This window comes from Sciurus carolinensis, chromosome 14, assembly GCF_902686445.1.
Source record: "Sciurus carolinensis chromosome 14, mSciCar1.2, whole genome shotgun sequence".
NCBI lineage: Eukaryota > Metazoa > Chordata > Mammalia > Rodentia > Sciuridae > Sciurus > Sciurus carolinensis.
Genome location: NC_062226.1, coordinates 37,684,173 through 37,709,029, shown reverse-complemented (window position 1 = coordinate 37,709,029; position 24,857 = coordinate 37,684,173). Strand labels below are relative to the sequence as shown.

The 24,857-nt window shown below is 43.1% G+C and overlaps 1 protein-coding gene across 5 annotated transcripts; it reads left to right on the top strand.

The window, feature by feature from the left end:
* On the top strand, positions 1-24,542 carry Phf24 (PHD finger protein 24). Of its 5 annotated transcripts, XR_007104854.1 has the most exons (10): positions 1-157; positions 8,656-8,739; positions 13,461-13,842; positions 14,414-14,599; positions 17,780-17,858; positions 18,486-18,691; positions 19,039-19,199; positions 19,494-19,592; positions 19,925-20,835; positions 20,942-24,542. XR_007104854.1 is itself a non-coding variant. In XM_047523745.1 (9 exons), exons 3-9 carry the CDS (start codon positions 13,465-13,467, stop codon positions 20,019-20,021), a joined length of 1,203 nt encoding a protein of 400 aa, XP_047379701.1. In that variant the 5' UTR covers positions 1-157; positions 8,656-8,739; positions 13,461-13,464; the 3' UTR covers positions 20,022-24,542. The 5 variants fall into 5 exon arrangements, 4 of the variants coding, with proteins under 4 accessions (XP_047379701.1, XP_047379697.1, XP_047379700.1 ...); XM_047523745.1 differs by having other exon boundaries at positions 19,497-19,592; positions 19,925-24,542; XM_047523741.1 differs by having other exon boundaries at positions 19,925-24,542.
* Positions 24,543-24,857: the final 315 nt, after the last annotated feature.

Below are 24,857 nucleotides of genomic sequence, written 5' to 3'. Positions count from 1 at the left end.
GCGCGCGCGCCGCCGCCTCAGCCTGCCGCGCCGCCCGCGCCGCCCGCTCCCGGCGCTCGGCCCAGTACTTCGGCGCCGGAGCGGCCGTGGGCAGCTCCGGGCCAGCAGTGTAGAGTCCGCCAGCCCGGGACCCGAGTGCCGCACCCGGACGGCCCCGGTAAGCGGGGGCGGGGGTGGCGGGGGCCGCGCCGTCACCCAGGGGGCGGGTCTGCGGGCCCGGACTGTCCTTTTGGACTCTGGAGGTGCCAGTGTGAGCGCCCCCAAAGGGGTCCCTCTGTAAGTGGATTAAATTAGAGTGGCCGCTGCCTCCCCCCATGGGAGACGCTCTGTGTGGATGGAGACGCCCAGGGCGCTCTGCACTTACTGCCATGGGGTAACCCAGTGTGGAGGCCACCAGCCCCAGTGCGGAGGGCACTGTCCCCAGGGAGACCTGAGTAATTTGGGGAGCAAGTGCTAGGGTGGTCTCTGTAGTTAACTCCATGGAAGACCTTGTGGGAATATAGGGCAGCCCCCAGGAGCCTGTGCGGTGGTGGTGGACCCTACAGAGGGGCCCCTCGCTTAAGGAGGACCTTAGACTGTGCCTTAGAGCTGCCTAGAAGAAAGAACCTCTGACTGAGGAGAGGGGAATCTTGCCATGGGATCTTTGAGTAACTTACCATTGCTCCAAGGACTTTGGCCTTGACCTCCTGTAGGGGGCTTCATCTCACTGGTCCCCCACCCCCAGCATGGTTCAGAGTGGAGACTCTGGGGGTGTGGTGGTTGTTTATTTCCTGCTCCTACCTTCCTCTAAAAGAATTTTTCTGTGATAGCCCATTTGGCTCCAAGCTGGACTTTAGTGGAGGCAGAAGCTACTATAAGAGCATAGGGGTCAAGGGAGAGGAGGACCAGCCAGGCTTCTGAAGCAGATAGGAGATCTGAGCCCTTGGGCCTGACCACCCAGAAGCAGTACGATTGGGTGAAATATCTGAGTTTGGCACGCCCTAAAAGGAAGGTCCTTTAAAGGAAGAAAAAAAGGATGCAAAGAATTTTTGAAGTGTGCCAGGCACTATACTAGGTATGTTTAAACATCTCATATAATCCTTACAACAGCATCATGAAATTACCCCCTCTTAAACATTAGGTACTCAAGACTGATGGAGTTTTAGCAGTTTGCCCAGGATCACCAAGCTTGGAATCTATGAGATCTGTTCTTCAGATTTTGTTTGAAAAAAAAGTACCAAGGAGAAGCAGAAGAAAGAATGAAAGTTTGTTAATAAGTTACATTAAGGTACCAAACATGGGTCTTTGCAATACTATATGCTCAATAAATGTGATGATTAAACAAATATATGAGCACAGTTTAGCTGGAGATAAGTGCCCCAGGAATGAATTTCCACTGAATCCCAATTTCAGAGTGTATCTTCCTTCATTGGCAGTCCCACTGTAATGATGCTGGAGGTGGCTCTGGTGGACGTGATTGGATCTAGGAAGGGCATCTGGTATGGTCTTAGAATTTACTCGGGGAAACTAGAGAAACCCTTCAGAGGATGGAGTGTCCTGAGGCTACCTTCTCTGCTGCAGAACCCTCCAAGAAGAGGAAGGAAAGACATGATTGCTTTTAAGAAAGTGTGCACACTGTCCTTAAGGCCTTCTCACTATGCATACCAGTGGACATTGGTCCTTAAATACCACTGAAGACACTTTTGCATAACTATGCCTCTGCATGAGGATTAGGAGGAGGGGAGGAAAAGTGAGAACCAAGGAAGGCTTATTGGGAGGCTGTTGTCTAGGGAGCAAAGTGTCTCTACCTGACATAATGATGTCCCCTTGTCTTGCTCCCTCAACATTTTCCTTCCAGTTCAATTCCAAGGGCTTAATTTTGGGCTCCACGATAGACTCTGGGCCAAGCAATGGAATTCACCGCAGAGCCATTCTGGAAATTTTTTCCTGTTCCCTTTCTTCTCCTCCACAGATCCAAACCTAGAGACATCCTCCGTTAATAAAACTGGCTTCCATTGTCTCCTGGGATTACATAGTGAGGAGACCTAGTTAGTAAGGAGAAAGAACAACCTAGTTTACAAATTGTTAGTTGTCTTTTAATTTGATGACTGCCTAAAGGATGGGTGTGGTACCTCTTGCACAGCTTAGCAGAGTAAACTCTGACACAGGTTTATGTTGTTTAGCATGTCTCCGTTATAAAGTTGTTTATAAACCTCTCATTTCAACCCTCTCTCCTCACTTTAACAGACCAAAATAAACAAGGGTATATACTGTTCTTAAAGAAAATCAGAAGCATTAAGTTTACAAATAGTATCTCTACTCTAATTCAGAGGGTTTTTTTCCTTGCAGTGTTATTCCTAAATTGCTTTTTATTGAGGGCTCTTGGTATTGCACCCCTCTTGACCCTGGGGGAAAATTGCTTGATTGATCTAAGTGCTCCCCAAATCTTGGACCTTGAATACCATCTCCTGATGTCTAGCATTGGATAAAACATTAAAATTTCAAAATTTCTAAGAATAGTCCCTAACTCCCCTGTAATCACAGTATGAGTCTGCAAATTAAATCATCTTAGAATGTATGTGAAGGAGTCAGCAGGTGACCTTAATCTTCTCAAAAATGCTCTCTCCAAAGGAAAACACAAAGAGAATGGCTCACACATTTTCATTGGAGTATGCACAAATGTGTCTGGATTTTATTGTTTGGATTTCTCAACCTTTGATCTTCCACATTATTTTCTGATCACATTCTTATGGTTTTTCTTTTTCCAATACTTGTCATGTTTTTAACAGTGCTTCCTTTTCCTTGAACAGAAATAGTAAAACTCACCCAGGTCCATTTCCCTCACTCCTTGCATTTTTTTCCAGTACACCTATTCCTAAATGGATCATATTTATGCAAATAGTTTCCCCTCTCTTTAGCTACAGAATCTATTATCTTTCAGTCCCACATGTTTCTCTCCAGCAATGTTGCTTGGTTTCTGCTATCTTCATTTCCCAAATTGATTTATTAATTGGTTGGGTTTTTTGCTGGTGAGGGGGTTTGTTGCAGTATTGGAGATTGAACACAGGGGCAATCTACCACTGAGCTTCATCCCCAGTCCTTTATATTTTATTGTGCAACAGGCTCTCACTAAATTGCAAAGGCTGGCCTTGACTGTCCTGCATCAGCCTCCTGAGTTGCTGGGATTACAGACCTGAGCCACCACACCCGGCTGATTTGTTTATTTCTGGTGAAGATATCATTGTCTACTCCACCACTCAAATCTTGGGGTATTTTTTCTTTTTCTTTTTTTTTAATATTTTTTAGTTGTTGATGGGCATGATACCTTTATCTTATTTATTTATCTTTATGTGGAGCTGAGGATCAAACTCGGTGCCTCACACGTGCCAGGCAAGCACTTTACCACTGAGCCCCAGCCCCAGCCCCCACCCCTCAATCTTAATGACCAAGTTCTGATAGGAATTGCTTGCCAGCTTTGGACCAATAAACCTAGATTATCAGTGTTCAAATGGAAACATGATTGCATTTCCATTATTGTATCTCTCTCCATTCTCCACCCCAGTTCCAACAATCCCCTCAGAGACCCACATACACACTAAGTGCTACTTACTTGCCAGCACTATGCTGTATGAGAGTTCTTGCCCTTGAGGAGTTCCCACAGAATCAGTCCGTATTTCTCTAACCATTTACTCTAAAGAACAGGGACAATAAGGGGGAAATACAGCTTTACAGAGTATCTACCATAATGAATATACAGTATGCCTTTTCCAGGCATCAACTCAACTGCTATTCTGTGCCTCTTTAGGCAGCCATATTCCAGCCCCCTGCCAAAATAACTTTTGTCCACATGCTTTGAGTGAGCTGGTCATCTTCTTGTCTTCCAATAAATGTGAAAGATATGAAACAACTCTGTATTTGGATATAATGCTACAGTTTGTGAAGTGTATATATGTGAGTGTATGTGATCTCTATTGGTTTTAGTAAATGTTTCCTCTTACTAGGGTTTTCTCACTAAAACAGAATTAAGATCATTAAGTAACTGGCTTTTTTTGGAGGGAGGAGAGATTGGTTGTTTTTGAGGTTTATGAATCTCCCATAGAGAAAACTCCAGTGATTCACTACAGTTACCACCTACCAGCTTATAGGTTTTGAAGAGTTTTCTGTTGGGTCCTGTTGGGTCCTAAGAAGTGTATTCATTAGTTAAGCCCTGAGACTTTTCAGGGTATACCTTTTTCTAGTTTTAGGAAATCCATTTTACTTGAGTTCTTGTTTTACTGCCTGAAATTCAAATGAATAGTCCCTTCTACACAAATATTTTAAGAATACTACCTCAAGCCAGTTCTTTAAGCTGATGCTAATTCATATGTGAAAACAGGTTTCCTCATCTATTTCTATCCAGCACCCAGGCTGGCTTCAGTATCATCTAAGTCATGATGGAGTCCCCATATAGCTCCATGCCTTGGCATGTGTTTTTACCTCTTCCTGGAATGCTTTTTTTTTTTTTTTTTTCTTATCCTCTGGGGTAACGCCCACTCACATTCAAAATTTAGCTCAAGCAACACCTTTTTTTTAATCCTATACTTATGCCCCCTACACATGCACATACTTACTGCACTCTCACAGGCTGAGTGAGGTTCCATTTGTTCATTCTATCAACAGCTATTAGCAGTTGATCTATGCCTGACACATAGTAGGCTGCATTCAGCAAGTGTTTGTAGATTCAACAAACAAGTTAATGGTGATAATCGAAGTATAATAACTGCATTAAATGGGACTGAATCTGTGCTTTGGAGACCTACAGCAGAAACAGGGAGTGCCTCTTCATCTTGCTGAAAAGCTCTGCTTGCTAAGTGCAGTCACACCAGCCAATCACTGATGGTGTGATGTTCCTTAACTGTTGCTCTGCTTCTGTGGGAAGTCAGCACTGTAGCTTTTAATGAAGACTCAGTCAGCCCAGTCCCCCAGAGGCTGAAGATCATTCCATAATTTTGTTCGCGTGTATATTAGAGCTTTGTGAGCTTTCAGTAAATATTAAGCAGCAGCAGGACCTCCCTCATGCCTCATAGTCTTGAGCTGAGGCCAGGAAGACAGTTTTACTCAATCTTTAGCCCATCTGCTCCTTAGAAATCCCAGGGGAAAAAAAAAAAAAAAAACTATGCAGTTTGGGATGACTCTGTCTCCCTTTATAAGCAGAGGTAAATGGAAGGAAATGGGGAGGTACTAGGTAGACCCCTTCAGTGCCTACAGATGTGAAATCTAAAAATAGTGTGCAGGCTACTGCCAGATGACAGAATGACTGAGTAGGAACAGTCACCAAGAGCACTGTAATGAGGCACTGGATTCCTAAAGAAACAGCCAGTCAGTGGAGAACAACTGGACCATTTGGGGCTTGGATTTCCTCAAAGATCAGCAGAGGGTAAGGGACTCTTTTTGATGGTTTTTGTTTAAAGTCTTGGAATTGATAACTGATGGGCACAGTGAACTCAGGTTCTGTGCTGTGCATTCTTCATTTTTATAGACCTTGGCTCTGCTGGTTTTCTGTACTTTTGTGGATATTCTATGTTAAGTATGTGGCTTTCCCTAAGACTCTCAGTTCCTCAGATATTCGCATGCTTCAAGGAACCAGTTGTTGACCACTTTGAAGTTTTTCACCTGTATGTGTAGATGTCATTCATGCTAAATTTCTCCTGCTCAAAACCAGGACAGAGGAGATGCATTTTCAAGCTTCCTGTTTGTGCCCTTAAGGTAGCTACTCTCCTGTGGGTCAGGCTACTGTCCACAGGACACAGCATAAATTTAGGGAACTGTTAACTTTGGTAATGTTAGTCTTTCTTGTCTTATCCTGTGGTTGTGGAAACTAGCTAAATCCCAAAATTTCATAACTCTCCTTTGTAGTCAGAAAAATCACCCTTAGTTGCTGTATGGTACCTGTTCTCATCCTGTGAGCCCTGACTCACCATTCAGGCTCCACCTCTGGGAAAGCAGAGTGAATGTGATGAGATGAAGTGACTGCACAGTTTCTAGAATTGAGTTCCAGTTTCTGGTCAACTTTGATTAAGAGAAAGGGTACTAACATCATGATCTCAAATAAACTTTTTATGTTGCTCAGTCATCTCTGCAACAGTCATTCAACAAAGATTTATAGAATGGATGCTCTGTGGAAGGCCGAGGGAACCATTTAGACTTTTCTCCCTCTTGCTTAACATATTCTCTTTGGTTGTTTCCCCACCTCCCACCTCCCCAGAGTTTCTTTGCCTTGTTCCTACCTGGAGAAACCCTCATAAGCTCAGGAAATCCCTTTTAATTGCATTTGAGCCTTTCAAACATTTGCCATTCCCATATCAAGAATCTGATTAAAATGAGTAAATGTACTTTACATTTAGCATGCTGAATGAGGCAACTCTTGCCTTTTAGGAGGGCTGCTCCTCAGGTCTCCACAGTTAAGAAGCTTTATAGGGAGTGCCTGGGAAGAGAGATCCCCTAACTGCCTTGCCTTCCCTATTTCTTCACCAGCTCCTGCTGTAGTGCAACCTCTCCTCCTCACTCCCACGTCTTTGCCCTTATAAATAATACCATTTCATTATAAGTAGGTACTCTGCAGAGGATGCGTGTGTCTTGCACACACACATCCCAGGCTGCCAACATATGCCTTACTGCCTGACAAACACATCTAGACAGCCTTCTCTTACTGAAAGAAAGACTGTGGTTGCTGTTTTCATTTATTCTAGTTCATGTAGTCAAGTGGCCCTATTCTTCCTTCTAGCACCTGCTCTTATTCCCCAAGGTTTTTCCCCAAATGGTCTCTATGCCACAAATTTTAGATAGTCACATCACTCTTAGGACATTATCTTTTTATCCTTGTTAGGGAAGCTGAAAACCCCAGTTCCACCCACCAGCCAAAGAAGTAGTCATTATGAACAATTTATAGGATCTTGATAACTTGATTTCCTTTTCACTTGCTCTTCTTCCTAGGATTTCTTCAGCACTAGAGAGGCCAGGATTTTCTCACCAGGCATTTGTTTTTACTCATCACTAATCAGTACCACTTGTTTGTCTAGAAATTAGAGCTGATTGTGTTAATTTCTCAAACACCCCAGGTGCACATTTTAGCTATTTCAGCACACTCACTTTTAATCAAGGTGTCTTTTGTATATAGTTTCAATCCTCTCCATTAAGCATTAAGGGATTTAGCCTCACTCTAAAGTCTTAATTCTGTTGTATCCTCACAGTTTACAGGAAAACAAAAAACTTATCTGGAGTCTTGTTTGGATTTTGATGATTTCCTTTTCATGGTTCTGCTCTACATTTTCTACCCTTATAGGCCTGAAGTAGTCTAGAAAACTGAGCCATCTCAAGTAAAAAGAATAATAGTGATCAGAGAACCTGTGGTCAGGACTAAAAAGTGGTTTTTTGTTTTGTTTTTATATTTGTTTGGTTGTTTTGCTAACAGATATCAGTTTCAATCTTCACGGAAATTCCATTAAGGGTAAACTCCCCAAACCATTGTCCTGGCATCATTAACAACTGGGTTAGCTTGGTAGCAATCTTGGTATCCTTACAGACATTAATGGTATCCTTACAGGGCCAATCTAAGTGCTGCAGTGTTTGGGGAAGTGTCTGTGGTTGATTTGCTGATACACTATTAATGAGTCAGTTCACTTGTAAAGTAACCCTCCTAATTGACTAGCCTTTGTTCAATAATTCTTATTATATCATCTGAAAAAAATGATAAGAACACAATGCATGCTATTACTTTTCCTCCAATGAATTATTCCTGGAAAAATGAATTTAGGGGACAAGGTTGTGGCTCAGTGGTAGAGTGCTTGTCTTACACGTGTGAGGTACTGGGTTCGATCCTCAGCACCACATACAAATAAATAAATTAAATTAAAGTATTGTGTCCATTTACAACTAAAAAAATATTTTTAAAAAAAATGAATTTAGTTTGTTTCTTCCAGATCTCCAGATAAGTATTTCTGAACTTTTTCCTCAACCCAGGCCTTTTTTTTTTTTTTTTTTTTTTTTTTTTTTTTAATCTTTTTTGAGACAGGATCTTGTTAAGTTGCTGAGGCCGGCCTTGAACTTGCAATTCTTGTGCGTCAGCCTCCCAGGTCCAACCTGTGCCTTTCTTTTCTGATAAACATAAATCTTGTGACTGTTCCCTAAAACTTCTGATATAACTTCTGAGAGGAAACTGCCCCCAACTATTTGGAGAGCTTTTACCTTCTGCATATTCCCAGAAACCAAAAGGAGGCTGTCAAGCTCTGCTGGTTTGTATTCTGTGTTACACAAAAAAAGTGATGACTTTTAATATGTTTTCCAAATATGAATACCTATTATAATTGATATGCTATTTCAACCCACTTCTCTACTCCTCCTGTAGTACCCTGTAACCTGCCCCAGAATCCAGTTTACCATTTGAGAATCATTGCTCTGGTCTTTGTATTTAAAAATTAAAATCAACTTTCCCTCTTTTTTTATAGTTTGAATGTATCGCAGTTTATTCAGTAATTTCCCTATTGAGATTTTAAAACATCCCAATAAATATTATTTTACATAGGCCCACAGATCAGAGTACCAACCTCTTATATACAGTAGGTTTTCTCTCCTTCCCTTTTCCTTCCTTCCCTTCTTTGCTTCCTTCCTTTCTTTTAACACAAATTTGTTATCTTACAGTTCTGGGAGATCAGTAGTCCAGCACAGTCCTACTGGGATAAAATCAAGGTATCAAGGCTGCATTTCTTTCCACAGGCTCTAGGGGTGAGTCTGTTTGCTTGCCTTTTCCAACTTCTAAAATTCATCTGCATTCCTTTGCTCATGGCTCCTTCCTCTTTCTTTGAAACCAGCAATGACTAATCAAGTCTTTCTCATATTTTATCATAGAGCAGGTTCTTTTTTAGGCAAAGCTATGGTAGTAACTGTTCCTCTCTTCTAGACCCTCCAACCACAAAGATTCTTAAGACAAACTTAAATAAACTGTTAATCTTGCATGACATCATGTCAAGGGCAGAGCTTTCTTTATACTCTGTCTTTATAGGTGAACATCTTTAAATTTCAAAAAAGCATAATTCTTTAATAAAAATTTTTAAATGATCCTACAGCTGAGTTTTCAATTTGCAAATTCAAATCTATTAATTCATGAAATCAACCTCCCAAATCCAACCCATACCTTGTTTCTGATAAACATAACTCTGAGGACTGTTCCCTAAAACTTCTGATATAACTTCTGAGAGGAGGCTGCACCTACCTATTTGGAGAGTTAATACCATCTGTACCCCCAGAACCAAGAGGTTACTGTCAAGCTCTGCTATTTTGTAATCTGTTATAGAAAGTCATTATCAGGATAGTAAATTAAATGGGATAGAAAATATCAGGTAGCATCACTTGTAGTAAAAGTGAATTGTTCTACAAACCTTGGGGTTCAGTTACAGTTCTGTAAACACATATGTATATAGAGCACATAAAATATATTTCTTTCTTTGGGTCATGGTCAAAAAAATTTGAAAAACACACCACCTAAGGTTTCTGAAGAAAACCTAGTGGTTCTGGAAAATGTAATTGCTCATATTGAAAATATGCAATGAAGGGTTGTGTGTCAGTTTTACATTCTCCTCTTCACATGCCTTCACTGCAAGTTGGGGACTTTCCTTCCTGCCACACCATAGAGCATAGTCATTGCCATGAAGCAAGTGGGCAGTGTCTGTGGACTATAGGCCCAACCTCTTCAAGAACCCCCAATTCAAAACCTCAGCAGAAACCTTAATATACTCTCCTTTCCACTCCCACCCTCACCCTGCCTGTATACCCTCATTAGGTCAGTTGGTTCTTGTAAAATAATATTTTTAAAAATAGCATTCTAAATGCTTAAGAATATATGCTTCGAATACAGTCTTTAACAGTAGAGACCTAAAGCCCCAACCAATAAAGCAGTGTATTCTGGACCACATTACAGCAGATCTGAAACAGTCAGTAAGATTTATGCCAACCCTAGGATGTTTGTTTTTTACATATATATATGTATATGACTAATGTCTAATGTAGGAGAATTAGAAAATACATAATAACAAAAAGATTAAAATATATATATGGAGTCTTTAAAAAGTTAAATCATAAGCTGGGCATGGTAGCATGTGCCTGTAATCCCAGTGGCTCGGGAGGCTGAGGCAGGAGGATTGCAAGTTCAAAGCCAGCCTCAGCAACTTAGCAAGGCCCTAAGCAACTTAACGAGACCCTGACTCTAATCAAAATATAAAAAGGGCTGGGGATGTGTCTCAATGGTTAAGTGCCCCTGAGTTCAATCCCTAGTACAAAAAAAAATATAGCATTTTTTATAACTTGCTTTTTTCATTATGATCACATATTTTGAACAGCTTTCCACATCAATAATTATATTTCTACCTCTGTTTTTCATGTTGTTTAAGACTTCCCTGGTACCATAAATTAACCATTTCCTTAGTGTCCAATGTTTATTTTCAGTTGAAAGAAAAAAGGATTTCTTAATCACAATTTATTAATTGTCCACTAAAGCATGACTTCCTAAATTTGCTCAATGAACCTTTACCACTACTCTGACTACTCTGTAAGAGAGTTTCTTATTCAAAGTAAATATTCCTCAGCTATATTCTTCAATTTTATGCATTTACAAATGGGGGAGGTAGGTCTTTCCTTTCTTATCAGTCTGTCAGTTTATAAATTCTTGGGTTTCTTTGGTAATAGTAGATGGCAGAGAAGAAATCTGCACCACTCTGGTGTATATAAGCAGTGTTTCTGGGGGAAAATATGTGACTGTCATCAGATATATATATAAGGTTTTATTTTAAAAAAACAAGACTTCTTCACAATGAATTAATTAATTAGAAAATGTTTTATCAAGCATCTATTCTGTTCCAGACACCTTGCTAGGCAGTAGAGCTAGATACTGTGCAAGATAACACAATATAATAGAGGAAGCTAACATTGATCAGATAATCATCCTATTAAATATGTAATGATAAAGGTAAAATGCTCCATAGCCAAAGGCCATGGTACTGTGAGCACTCGAACCTGGACTGGAGTCAGCAATGACTTTCCCAGGGAAGTGATACTTGAGCTGAGCTGGACAGATAAATAGGCACTAATGGGAAAGGGTATTCAAAGTTCCCAAAGATAGAAGGAGCATGGCAAATAAAGATTGAAAAAAGGCTTATATGGTTGGAATACAGAGAAAAAAGAAGGGAGGGGACTGAGGTTGTGACTCAGTGGTAGAGCACTTACCTAGCACTGGGAGGCACTGGGTTCAATCCTCAGCACCACATAAAAATAAATAAATAAAATAAAGGTATTGTGTCCATCTACAACAAAAGAAATAATAATAAAAATAAGATAAATTTTAAAAAGAAGGGAGACCAAACTGCACAGAGCCTCACAGACCATGGTAAAGGGATAGATTTAGGGGACTTGATCTTAAAAGCTATAGAAAGGCACTGAAAAATTTTAATCAGGAATAAGATGGTACATACCTGTATGTCCCAGGGATGACTTTATTTCAGCCTGCACAAAATCCAACCTAATTATTCCTCCTTCCTATTTCCCACTTTCTGTAACTGACACTACCACTCTTCTCATTATTCAATTTAAGCTGCCCTCTCTTCTCTTACCCTTCATCTAATCAGTTATCTAATCAGTGATTTACTCCTAAGTTTCCTTAATTCTGTTTCCATGGTAATACATTTGATATCATTCCTGCTGTCATAATTTCAGTTTAAACCCTCTAACTCTTTCTGGACCATAGCCTTCTAAATGCTTCCACCTCTCCTACCCACTGTTATCTTTTCCCCAAACAAGCACGTGAACTTCTTACCCATCCCTCAAGGTCCACTGTGACCCCTGGTACTGTGACTACCCTCTTTTAGATATTCCCAGTGTTTTGTTTGACTTCTTTGAATTTTGATATTAAATAGCTCAAGTAGTGAGATGCTGTTCTCCTTTTTCTGTTTCCTATGATGAGTAGTTAGTGCCTCGTCCTAATACTGTTTAATAAGCCTCCATTATAATGGATTGAAGGTAAAGCTAAAATGGACTCTCCTCCACTTAAAGTATTCTCCAGCTGAGTTCCACTACTGCTCCTTAGACTAGGAGGTAGCAGACCAGCTTTGCAATGTGCCATATCATGTCCTTACTTTCCAGTGCTATACTCAGTCCCACAGAGAAGGGCAGAAATAACATTTCTTTTTAAAGGAGTTGGACCTTTCTTGAACCATTCAGAAAAAAGCATAGTGGCACACACCTGTAATCCCAGTGACTCAGGAGGCTGAGGCAGGAGTATTGCAAGTTCAAAGCCAGTCTCAGCAATTTAGCAAGGCCTTAAGCAACTTAGTGAGACCCTGTCTCTAAATGAAAAATAAAAACGGCTGGGGATGTGGCTCTGGGATTAAGCACCTCTACTTTCAATTCCCAGAACCAAGAAAAAAAAAAAAAAAAACAGTTCAGAAAAAAGCTGAAAATGTGGGAATGACATTAGGGAAGCCTTAGAAGAGTGAAAAATATTATAGAGTTTGTAATAAACCAAATTATATGATAGACAAAGAGATCCACAAAAAGACAACTACAAATTAGAAGGGCAGAGTACTGTTTTTATCCTTGACCACATGCATAGGGATGGCAGTTTCCTTACTATCTGATTCAGGAGTCTTCTAAAAATAGGAATTCATTCACTGGTTAATAGTGGCGTTTCATGACGGCTGTCCTTGGGTGGATTGTGTACCACGCTTATTGGAGGCAGTTTTCTTCAGTCTGAAGGCCTGAAATGTGTCATGCAGGTATGCGTTGAGCCTTGAGTCTTCTTGTGGAATAGAGAAGAAACCTGAATTCTGAGGTCTCCAACCATCTCAGTATAGAGGACTGGGACTCCTGGACAAATTTGCTTTAGCATGCAAAGGAAGATGGAGATATCATTTCACATATGTAGAGTGCTTTCCACTTCACTAAGCACTGTTAGTCCATTTTCTTACATTATCCTTATGACAGCCCCATGAAGTGGGCTGAGCATACATCCCTAATTCCATATATGGAAAACCAAAGTCACAGGGCCAGTAAGAAGTAGAACAAACATCCTCTGACTCCCATTTTTTTAATTCTTTTTTTCCCTTGGTACCAGAAACCCAGTGGTGTTCAGCCACTGAGTCATATACCCAGCCCTTCTTACATTTTTATTTTGAAGCAGGGTCTCACTAAGTTGCTTAGGCCTTGCTAAGTTTCTGAGGCTGGCCTTGAACTTCGATCCTCCTGTCTAAGCCTCCTGAGTCGCTGGGTTATAGGCATGTGTCCCTGCACCTGGCTCCTCTGACTCCTCAACACATGCTCTCTCCACTCCACCATGCTACTAAGTCTAGAAGAGGGGGACACCACTTAATAGCAATCACTGCTTCCATAATGGTTGAAACTGATTAGCCTAACATGTTCAGCCATTGACTGAGTCTGTACCCTCTGCTTTTTGTCCACAGAATCATGGGGGTGTTGATGTCCAAGCGGCAGACAGTAGAACAGGTACAAAAGGTGAGCCTGGCTGTGTCTGCCTTCAAGGATGGGCTGCGAGACAGGCCTTCCCTCCGACGCATGGGTGAGCTACCAGGGTCTCGTCGTGGTACTGTAGAGGGCTCTGTCCAGGAGGTGCTGGAAGAGAAAGAAGCTGAGGCCGGCACCCCGGTGGTCCAGGAAGAGAGCAGTGTCAACCGTGCAGCCTGGGAACGGCTGCGAGATGGGCGTGGAGTGGAGCCTGAGGAGTTTGAAAGGACCAGTCGGTTCACACCCCCTGCATTCATCCGCCCCACTCGGAAGCTAGATGATGACAAGCCTCCAGATATCTTCTTGGAGCCCAGAGAGCCTGTGAGTGTCTAGTTAGGACAATATTATTCAATATTAGCCTTTCTGATGACCAAGGAGCAGGACAGAAAGATCTGTTATGGGTGAGGTAAGACTTAAAACCAGAAAGATGGAGCTGAGTCCAGAACAATCTTTAAATTTTTCCCACAAAAATAAAAGTATTAGTTTAGTACTAACCCCAGTAGGAAGCATTTGGAAATTTGGAAAGGGGGAGATAGGGGATGTCACAATGACTAGGAGTTCCTACTGGTGTTTGGTGCCAAGAAAATCAAGGATACTAAATGTCCTACAGTGCCTTGGACAATCACTCACAACAGATTGCTCTTTTTAAAAATGCTAATAGCATGCCTGTTCAGAAGCATAGTCACAAAGGTCTAAGCAGCTAGAAGAACCACCTGGTTCTCATCCACCAGGAAGACAGCTCTGTCACCTTAACAGTGGCTTCAGTTGGAACTGATCTTCTTGGCTGTCTCAGAGAGACTCAGCCCCCATAAGGGTAACTCTGTGCTTAGTAGCCATAGGATCTTGCTGCCTGAACTTTCATCCCCTGTTCATTCCTGCCATCTTTCCCCAGATTGTCAACGATGAAATGTGTGATATCTGTGAGGTCTGGACAGCTGAGAGCCTCTTCCCGTGCCGGGTCTGCACCAGGGTTTTCCATGATGGCTGCCTGCGCCGCATGGGCTACATCCAAGGAGACAGTGCAGCGGAAGTGACTGAGATGGCCCACACAGAAACAGGCTGGAGCTGCCACTACTGTGTGAGCCTGGACTGCAAGGACAGTGGGCTATTGCATAGAAGAGGACTTGGCACTTTCCTTGAAGGCCCAATCTTACAACACTTGTTTCTAGGCAGTGACCTGAAGGGTTTTTTTAATAGTACATACAAGCAAGGGTCCTAGAGCTAGGATGGATTTTCTCAACTCAACTTTTGACATTTGGGGTTAGATTGTTCTTTGTTGTGGGAGCCGGATGCATTATAGGATATTTTAACAGCATCTCTGGCTTCTATTTCGTGTCAGTAGCACACAACCCTCATTGTGACAACCAAAAAATGTCTTCAGACATTACCAAATGTGTCCTGGAGGAAGCAAAATCACCCCTTTTTGAGAACCATGGAGCTAGGGGTGGACCAATAGAAAGATCCTAATTACTCAAGGGTAATTTTGCTTAGAGCAATGCTTCCTCTAATAGTGTGTAGTTGTCATTCATTGTACTCACCTGAACACCAACCTGAGCTCCTAAGCAGCTTGCTTCCAAAAGGAATAGATTCTATCACAGTAAATCTATTTAATCCCATGATCCTCACTTGACATACTACCTGGCTCTTAGAAGCATTTGTTCTTCATCTCTGAAGTGGTTGTTATGTGAACTAAATTACAAAGCTCTATTGATTCAGAACTCTGCAAATTATAATAAATGCCTTCCAACTTTCAATGGATAGAATCTCAGGTTTCCATTAAAAGTCATATTCATGTTCATTTCTCACCACAACTGAATAGAGTTCAACTCTTTACTTATACATTGTGCTGCAGATATCTTCATATTATTCTCTTATTTTAGAGTAAGAAGCGTGGAATGATCGCCCTCTTCTTCCTACTGCCTAGAAGAAAAGAGATCTGCCACTTTTGTTTCTCTATGGCTTGTCTGTAAAATGAATTATAGAACAGTTATTTTCAGCTGCTTAACCACCTTCCCCATTAGAGTATGCCACAGAAGAACCAACTGTACAAACAACCTTCTCTAGTACCATTTACCACCCCTTGAGATTCCAGTCTTTTCGCCTAGCAACTCTGCTTTGCACTGTGCTGCTGGCATGAGACTGGGTTGAAAGTGTCCCCTACCTACTACCAGGAATGCACCTCTCCTTTCCTAACTTCCTGTCACAGTCCTACCAACATTATCACCACTTTCCTCCAGTCTTTATACAAAGGCTTCTTCCAAGTTCATCCCTTCTTTGCTTCCTTTCACAGCCAGGCTTCTTAAAAGAACTTCATTTTCTCCTTGTAGCTCCTGAGTCACCTACAATCTGACTTCTGCATCCATCATCCTGCTGAATTGGCTTTTCCTAAGATTACCAGTGATCTCTTAATTGTCAAGTCTTGAGACCTTTTCTCAGGCATCTTCCTATGTAATCTTTTTGGAGTATTTAGTGCTTATTTCCCTCACTTTCTTAGGATTGAAGTGTATTTTGTGGAGAGTTATTATTAGCTGTGGAAACTAGAAAAGCTAGAAACTCAATAAAAACCTACCACAGTTGCATTACCATTGTTAAGATGACCTCCTACATTGTACAGCTCTCTACCTAGTATGCAGTACCATCTTCTCTACTGATTCTCCTGCAGCCTTCTTAGACCATGCTTTCTCAGTATCTTTAGTTTTTTGTCTCAGTTCTGAATGCTGGTGTGTCTCAGGGTTCTACTGCTAACACTCTTTTTTTCTCACTATACTCCCTCTCTTTGGGTGACTTCTTCCTATTGAAACACTAATGATTTCCCTCTCTGTGTGTCCAGACTTAAATTTCCTGTTGCTTGGACTTATCCATCTTGATGTCTCACGGGTACTTCATGCTCCACATTCCCCCAAATGAACTTATCTTTCTACCCAACCCTGCTCTTCCTCCGTTCCTTATCTCATCCCCCAATTCAGTCCTATCTCATTTCTTTCCCGCATAGCTCACATCTAGTAAGTCACCAAACTCTGTTGACTCTACCTCTAATATTTCTCACGCACCTCCCCTCTTTGTTCTCATGTCAGTTTAGCCACTCATCATTTCTTACCTGTACTATTGCAGTAGCCACCTAACTGCTCTGCGTGCCTCCAGACTTTGCCCATCTAATTCATTTTCCCACAGCAGTCAGAGATCTGAACATGGCACTCTCCTTTGGGGCCTCCCCCCTTTCCTTTTAGTTTTTTTTTTTTTTTTTTTTTTTTAGAACAAGAACCTAATTTGAGAGACTCAATCAAGGGCGTTTCAGGTGCTTCAGAGTCAAGCTACCTCCCCTCCTTGCACCCCACCCCACACATACTCACACATACTCTCTACTCCAGCCACACTATCTCACAGTCTTGCATACATACCATGGTGGTGCCCAGCATATACAAGGTGCTCAATAAATGTTTATTGAAAAACTGGTTTCTTCATGAAATCCACAAATGAATACTAATGAAATATCTGCTTCTGTTCTCTGCTGGTATTTTAGGGGTGAAATTGCTCTTCTTTTAAAATCTTAGACAGTTTTAAGGACTGGATAGTAATAACAACAACAAGATATCAATGCTTGTTTGGAATTAAAACTTCTGTGGCACCACAAAAAATTCTTTTAGCTATAGGAATCATCATGATGGCATCTCTTTCAAAACCATTTCAGATTCATTTAAAGCAGTACAATCTACTAAGAACAGAGCTAGAATTATTTTTTTACTAAAATATTCTTTGGGTACAACCTAATACAGAAGCCAGATAAATAAAATGTATAAAGTTGGAGTTGCTCTCTTTGATAAGCTCTGCCCACTCACTGGCTCCCTATCCCCTGCGGCAGCTTTCTAAGGTACTTTCAAGACACCCTAAGGTTAGCTCAGTAAATAATTTTGAAAACTAGCATTTTAGTAAAGTGGACTCGGCTAAAGTCAGGATTTCTGGATTCTGGAGAAGATTCTTCCCCAGAGTTAGCCAAGTCCAAGAAAGTTCTTTCCTCTTCCTAGGGTCTCAGTCTCCTTGATTTTCTGGGGATTGAACCCAGGGCCTTGTGCATGGGAGGTAAGCACTCTACCAACTAAGCTATATCTCCAGCCTAGTCTCCTTGATTTTTAATGGAAGCTGGAATTAGGTGATCTTGGATTGCCTTCCAGTTGAAATACTATTTCCATTCCTCTTGATCCTTGGCATTTCTTTCTTACTAACGTATATGGCCACTGACTCAGCTTTTTCTCTTTTTCAGGACAACCTCAACTTGCTGCTTACTGAAGAAGAAATGTACAGCCTAACAGAGACCTTTCAGCAGTGTAAAGTCATCCCTGGTAAGGCTGGCCAGTGCTACCAGGAGGAAGGCGGCCATATTTCTTCTTCATCCTCTCTAGGATGAATTATGCATGAATAGAGTATTCTGGGATTTGGGAGATAGGAGGTAAATGGGTCCTTGTTCCTGAGTTGTTGGCCAGCAGAGGCACCCACCCACAGCACAACCTGAGCTACCCTAGCTATGAGAAGCAAAGATTTAACAAGACTATGGCTGTGGGGGCACTAAAGGTATCCTGGAAATGAGTGAAGATGCCTAAGGCTGAGTAAGGGTGGGCATGACCAGCAAGAGGTGCCTCTGGGCCAGGCATGGTGGTACATAGCTGTAATCCCAGCTCTTGAGGAAACTGAAGAAGGAATATTGCAGGTTTGAGGCTAGCCCAGACAACTTAGTAAGACCCTGTCTCAAAATAAAAAGTAAGGGCTGGGGAGATAGCTCAGTTGGTAGAGTGCTTGCCTTGCCAGCACAAAGCCCTGGGTTCAATCCCCAGCACCGCAAAAAAAATAAATAAAAAATAAAAAGTAAAAAGGTTGGGTATGTGGCTCAGTGGTAGAGCATTTGCCTAGCATGTGTTAGGCCCTGGGTTCAATGCCAAGTACAGAAAAAAAAAAAGAGATGCCTCCCACAGATTGCTCCCTGACACTGGAGGACTTTCTTCGTTACCGCCACCAAGCAGCAAAGCGGGGAGACAGTGAAAGGGCACTGAGTGACGAGCAAGAGGAGCAGGCAGCCCGCCAGTTTGCAGCCCTGGACCCTGAACATCGAGGCCATATAGAGTGGCCTGACTTCTTGTCCCATGAGTCCCTACTACTCCTGCAGCAATTGCGTCCCCAGGTGAGGGGCAGCTGGTGTGTATTTCCATGGGATACTGGGTGACAGAGGCCTGGAAAGCATTCTGGGCAAGTTCAGGGAGCACTGGATACTGTCTGAGCAGGAACCAATATCAGGAATGGATTCAGGTTCCATTCAATGACAAGTGATCTGTGCCCAGGCTGGGGAAACTGCCCAAGGAAGATTGGTTTGCACTGGGCTCCCCTAAAAATGTTGGTTCTACCAGAAGAGCTCTAGGAACTTCCAAGGGAGATTGCAAATGTTAGGTAATGGAAGTAGGATTCTCTGTGGCTTGGGAGTTTGTAAGATTTTTTCATCTGTACGATCATAACTTGTCTCTTCTTCCCCAGAACTCACTGTTGAGGCTTCTGACAGTCAAGGAGCGGGAACGAGCCCGAGCCACCTTCCTGGCACGGGGCAATGGGAACACTATCAGTGAGGCAGAGTGCCGCTGGGCCCAACACTCTTGGTTCTGCAAACACCTCATAGAGGCTCCTTCCTGTGGTGTGAGGTCTGCTCCTTTCTAGTCCCTGCCCCCATTCAATCTCCCTTCTCTTTTTTCCATACCAATGACCTTTGGTGTGAAAGGTACCTTCCTGCTCTTCATGCCAACAGTCAGGAGAGGATCCTCCTGTGCATTAGGCAGAGGATTGTTATTCCTGTTGACCAGTTCACAGGGTGGCCTTTGTGTTGCCGTATGTAAGAAAAGCATGACCAGGCATATACAGAGCCATGGGTTCACCAGAGTTTGGAAGTGGTCAGGCCTTTCACTATTCCACTCCTAACCATATGTGCTTGTGCTTAGCAGTATCAGCCACGTGGGTCCCATAGCAGACAGCAGCCCAGCCAGCAGCAGCAGCAAGAGTCAGGATAAGGCCCTACTACCTGCAGAGCACGAATCCAGGTGAGTGGAATCTCCTCACCTGACTTTCTCTACCCTCCTCTCCCTAACACACACACTCATATAAATAAGAGAGGGCATTACCCACAGCCACTGAAGAATAGCAGATGCCCCCTCCACAGCCATCAGACCCCAGGAGTATACATTTGACCCCAGATCTCTAGGGCCAGCCAGCTGATATGCTGATTTGGTAGCACAGTCAGACATGAGAGGCATGAGATATGACTTTCCTGAGTTTTGTCTAACTCAAACCAAGCTCCCATTGGAATTAGGTCTTATGAGCCTTTGGGTTCTGCATTAAGCCTCATGAACTTATGTATTTACTTCTACTGCAGATCTGTGGACTGGCCCACCTTCCTGCGAGAGAATGCTGTCTACATCTTGGCTGCTCGCCCTAACAGTGCAGCCATTCACCTGAAACCCCCAGGATAGCATGGCACAGAGAAGTTTGGTTCAGAGCCACTGGCATCTTATCCCTTCTTCCCTTTTCCCCTTTCTTCCACCAAATTCTGGCTCTGAGACTCATGGGGATTGGGCACTGCCAGCATCTTAATTTGTCATTAAGTTTTATGGCACTGAAATCACCATTCCCCTCACAGAGACAGTTAGCACATTGCCACAGGGAGAATCCTCGAGAGTTGTGGCAGCATCCACTCCTGGACCATCCCCCTGCCCTCACATCATAGACTGGACCTGCCACCACATGCTTACAAATGTGTACATGTGCATATGGATATCAGTCACATGAATATCACACACATGGATATCAGTTAAGCTGGTTCTTTTTATTCCAAAAAGAACTAAAATCCCTTTGCAAAACCCCAGGTATGGATGAAGAGGTCACTACTCATTTCTTCTTTTGTCCAGTTCTGATTTTCAATAGATAAAAATCTAGCCAAATGATTACGAACAAGGGGGCATATTAGATTCACATTCCCTCCTGGGGGTACTGAGGGGCCCGCTCTGCCCACTTTGAAAACTCCTTGTATGGTGAGCCACACTAGTAGGTATCCGTTATGTCCCCCCGGGGTATGTTGAAGATGGAAAAAATGGTTGAAAATCATCACTTCCGTTTAACCCACTATTTTATTTAGATTCTAATTCTTTGTGACAGAGAAGGCAGCGCCTTATGGAATCCTGACTGGAAAACAGGGAGACAGCATCTCTCAGACACACAGAATTCTAGGAGTCTCTCAGCCAGGTCATCCAAGTTCAAAAGTCTTTAGCAGAATGGTGAAACCCCAAGGTGAGCTTTCCTGGCCCCTATTTCTCAGATGTTAATTCATGGCCCAAAACCTGAGGGACCTGAATGGAACAAATATGCTGGCAAGAGTCACAACCCTCTGTTTTAGATGCCTCACCCAAGTCAGCTACCACAGAGACCAATGAGGACAAGGTCTGCATGGAAGAGGAGAGGAGAGGGCTCATGCTTTTCGATTGTTCCAGCTCAACTCAGCCATAGCCCAAGAAGAGTGTGCCATTGTGTGGAGAACAAAGCCAGCCTCTTCCACAGCCCAAGAGAGAGCAATTCTACAGTAGTCCTAAGCAGGGACTTCTTTCAATCATCCTGACAATAAGGATAGGAGAAAACTGGGGCCTGTGAAGATTTGCACCTCAGCTCTCTCAAGCAGGGAAGGTCCTGGTAGAACCTCATAGAAAGAGGAAGTTTCTCCTTTTCCCCATTGCTGAGATGTGGCTTCAGTTGCTGCTCCTCCCCACTGTTCTCTGTCATTCCCTCTATACTGGGGCCTGGGCATGAGAGGACTTTAGGGACAAGCAGAGCCTACCAAAAGGGCACCAAGTTTGGCCTGCCAGCCTCAGCCTTCCTCCCAAGTTCTCATCATCAAGTTCTCAAGTCATTTGTGGTATGGGTCAGCCCCGGTCTGGGTTCTAGATTTCTGTTTCCAACTGAATTACTTAGGTGTAGTCAGATCTGACTACCAAGAGTTATTCAAAAGAGAATTAAACTTAGTCATGCAGATGCTCAATGGCACTTGTACTAAATTGGGTGCTTACAGAAGAAGGAGTACCACTCAGTATTGAGATACTCAGAGGAAAGTGGGAAGCTGCCACCAGGAGCTTGGTAAGAGCCCTATGTAGTTTCCTTCTGTAGGAATGGCTTCATCTAGAAGAAGGGTGATAAGCTGCTGGGGATGGATTCTCTAGGACTGAAATGAAGTGGATAGGAGACTAATGTATATATATGGCCCTGAACATTTTGAAACCCACAGCTCTGTAAATACTCGTCAGCCATATGCCCTGGACTGATCAGTCCTAGGGGCCATTATTCAATCTTATTTTTCAAAAAGGAAAGCAAGCACATGACTCCTGGACCCAAGAACTTCATCTGAAACTGCCAGACTTGGTATTTTTCACTGAGAAGATTAAAGCACGTTAAACACAAGGGCTCTTACTCTCCTGGCAAGTCATCCTGTATACCAGCTATGGGCTGCTGAGTCTCACAGATAAGACATTTTAAGTAGAGACAAACTCTGGGCTTTGAGAGCTGAACAGTTCTTTTTTTTCTCCTGCTTCATCTGTCACAGGAACTAAAAGTCCATCTTTTTGCTTCTTGAATCCTTCACAGATGAAGGTGAAGCCCACCACTGTAGAGCTGCTGCTTCTAGCTCTCTGTGAGTGAGTGTGAAAGACTGCCAGACCAGGCCAGCTGTGTCCCAAGGCCTGCAGAGCATGCCCCAGAGTTCTTGAAAAATGGGAGCAGGCCCATTTGGCATCACCCCTCTCCCTATCTGAAGTCAGCAGGCTTCCTTGGTGAAGAGCCTGCTACAGAGGGCCTAGGGAACACTGCCCCTAGCAAAGAATAGGGTTTCAAATCCACAACAGTTCTCAGAAGCAGAAAACCACACAAGGAAGGCTGGTCTCTTCTGTGTAAGCATCTAGCTTTTTACCAAAGGGAGGGTCCATTGCTCCCCAGTCCTGAGTTGCAGAAGCTCCATCCAACCCCTCTGTCCAGAACCTCCCTTTGGAGTGTCCTAATCCCTAGTGTACCTCTGCAGTATATGTGGAGATGTTCAAACCTAGCAAGACCCATTCCCTCTTTAAGATTTCCATCACTGTGGTTGTCTGAAATTCTGCCAAGTACAAAAAATAGTGTCTGGCTCTAATATGGGAATGAGAAAATGTTTCAGTCTTTTCTTCTTGGCTGCTGAAAATTGAGACCAGTACTTTCCCCAGGTACCACCTACCTAGACAGCATCCATGGATTACACATGTGCTCCCCTGAAGATCACTTGTCCTAAGCCTGTTTTTCACACAGCTGTCCTCTTCTCCACACTTTTATTTAAATAAAGGGGCATCTGGATGACACTGAGGATCACTGAGGAAGTGGCTATCCAGGTCTGCTGTTTGACTTCTTTCCTGAAGCCTGCCTTCCCCAGCAGAATATTTGAGCAGTGTCCCCTATGGTATCCTAGGGATGGAGCAGTTTCCTCACTCCTAGATACTGATTCAGCTCTCAAGTGCTCTTTCTTTGAGGACAATTGCAGTAGAAACCATGAATACATTGCCTCTTTCTACCCTCAGGCAAAGCAATGGGCTACCCATCTTTCTGACCCTGGTACTCTGGGATGTCACCCCCGCTTTGCTTAAATGGCCAAATCTTAGGGTTCCCCCATTTCTTTCATCAGTATGGAAAGCATAGAATTTAAACTGCCTGGGAAGAGGGTACCTCACTGGGAAGTGAGCCCCAGGGTTGCACCTAGGCCTCTTAGCCCAAAGCACAACTTCAACCATTGCAGGCATCACAGCTTTGGAAAGAGTGGTGCCAGGAAGCCCCAACACCAAAAGAAAGACTCATAATAATCTGTCTAGCAGGGCCCAGGTCAGGCCATGACCACCCCAGAGCCAAGAGTAACCTCTAGGCAGGACTGAGAACTGACCACAGGCCATAGCATTCCTGCAGGCATGACCCCTTCAGACCTGCTGAAAGGCAGGTGTATACAGTCATGTGTTGCTTAACAATGGAATCCATTCTGAGAACTGTGTCATTAGGTCATTTCTTCAAATGTAAACATCATAGCATGTATTTACACAAACCAAGATAGCTATGCCATTACTAGGCAATATAGTCTTATGGGACCATATGCAGTCCACTGTTGGTTGAAATGTCATTATGCAGCACATGACTTCTTCTGACTTGCCACTAAAAGGCAGGACACTCTCAATGCCAGAACTTCAGGTAATCCTGGCAGTATCTGTAACCGAAGTTCCTTTGTATTTCCGTATTTACAGTGGAATAAAATTGCTACTTGATCCTTGGCAGTTAGCTTGAATTTGCCCAGGATGTCTCTTTCAGCCCCTGGCTGCAGCCCAGACAATGGAGATCTCCTGAGTGGGCCCTATCTGTGCATCATGCCTGTTCCCAACAATTCAACCCTGGGGTGGAGTGGGGCTAAGCATTTTCCCTGATGTTGTTTTCCTGCTGCCACCATTTTTGCCAACCTTGAAAAGAAAAGAAAATGATATAGTTGCAGAATTTCCACTAGTCCCAACCAGCTAAGGAAAAACCGTTTCCCTCTGGGCTGCATTCCCCAGTGACCCACAGCGTGGAGAGGGGGTCAGGTCTCATCTGAACCAATGATTAAGAAGCTCAATCACATTTCAGTTTGCATAGCACCGGTTGGCCTTCCCATATTCATGGTGAACAAAGGCCTTCAAGCTTAGCTTCCAGCTATTAGGGATGTCCATGATCTGTCTCCCAGCCAAACATAGGCTGTGAGAGAGATCTCTGAAAGCACTTGAGTAACAGTGGAGGACCCAATGCCCTGTGGTCCCTCATGCCTTTCCCATTTACTTCTCTGCAGAAGGTAACTTGACAGTAAACTAAGGGGAAACATTCCCAAGCCCTGTCTTCCCATCTACAGCTGCATGCCCCTCCCATGGCTCAGCCTTCACAGCACTCCAAGAAGGAGCTCCTAGAAGCTGGGCACAGCGGAAACCATAATAAAAAGAATGTGATGCTATTTTGGCTTCCTGATTCCTGTTGTTTGGGAAACCTGGAAATGGGCAGGCCATTTCTCTGTGGTTTCCCATCATTGACCAATTCCTGGTTCTGGGGATAAGATGAGCTACTGTGGCTTTCTTTCTAGAGATTTCCTGGCCCTGACTTTCCCCAAGAATCAAATGATGGGTGTGTATAGGGGCACCACACATATAGACATGAAGGGAAATGCAACAGAGAGTACTGAAGGGAAAAGTCAGAATTTTCAAAGAAGAGATAATAAAGGCTTCCAGCCTGTCTGCAATGTA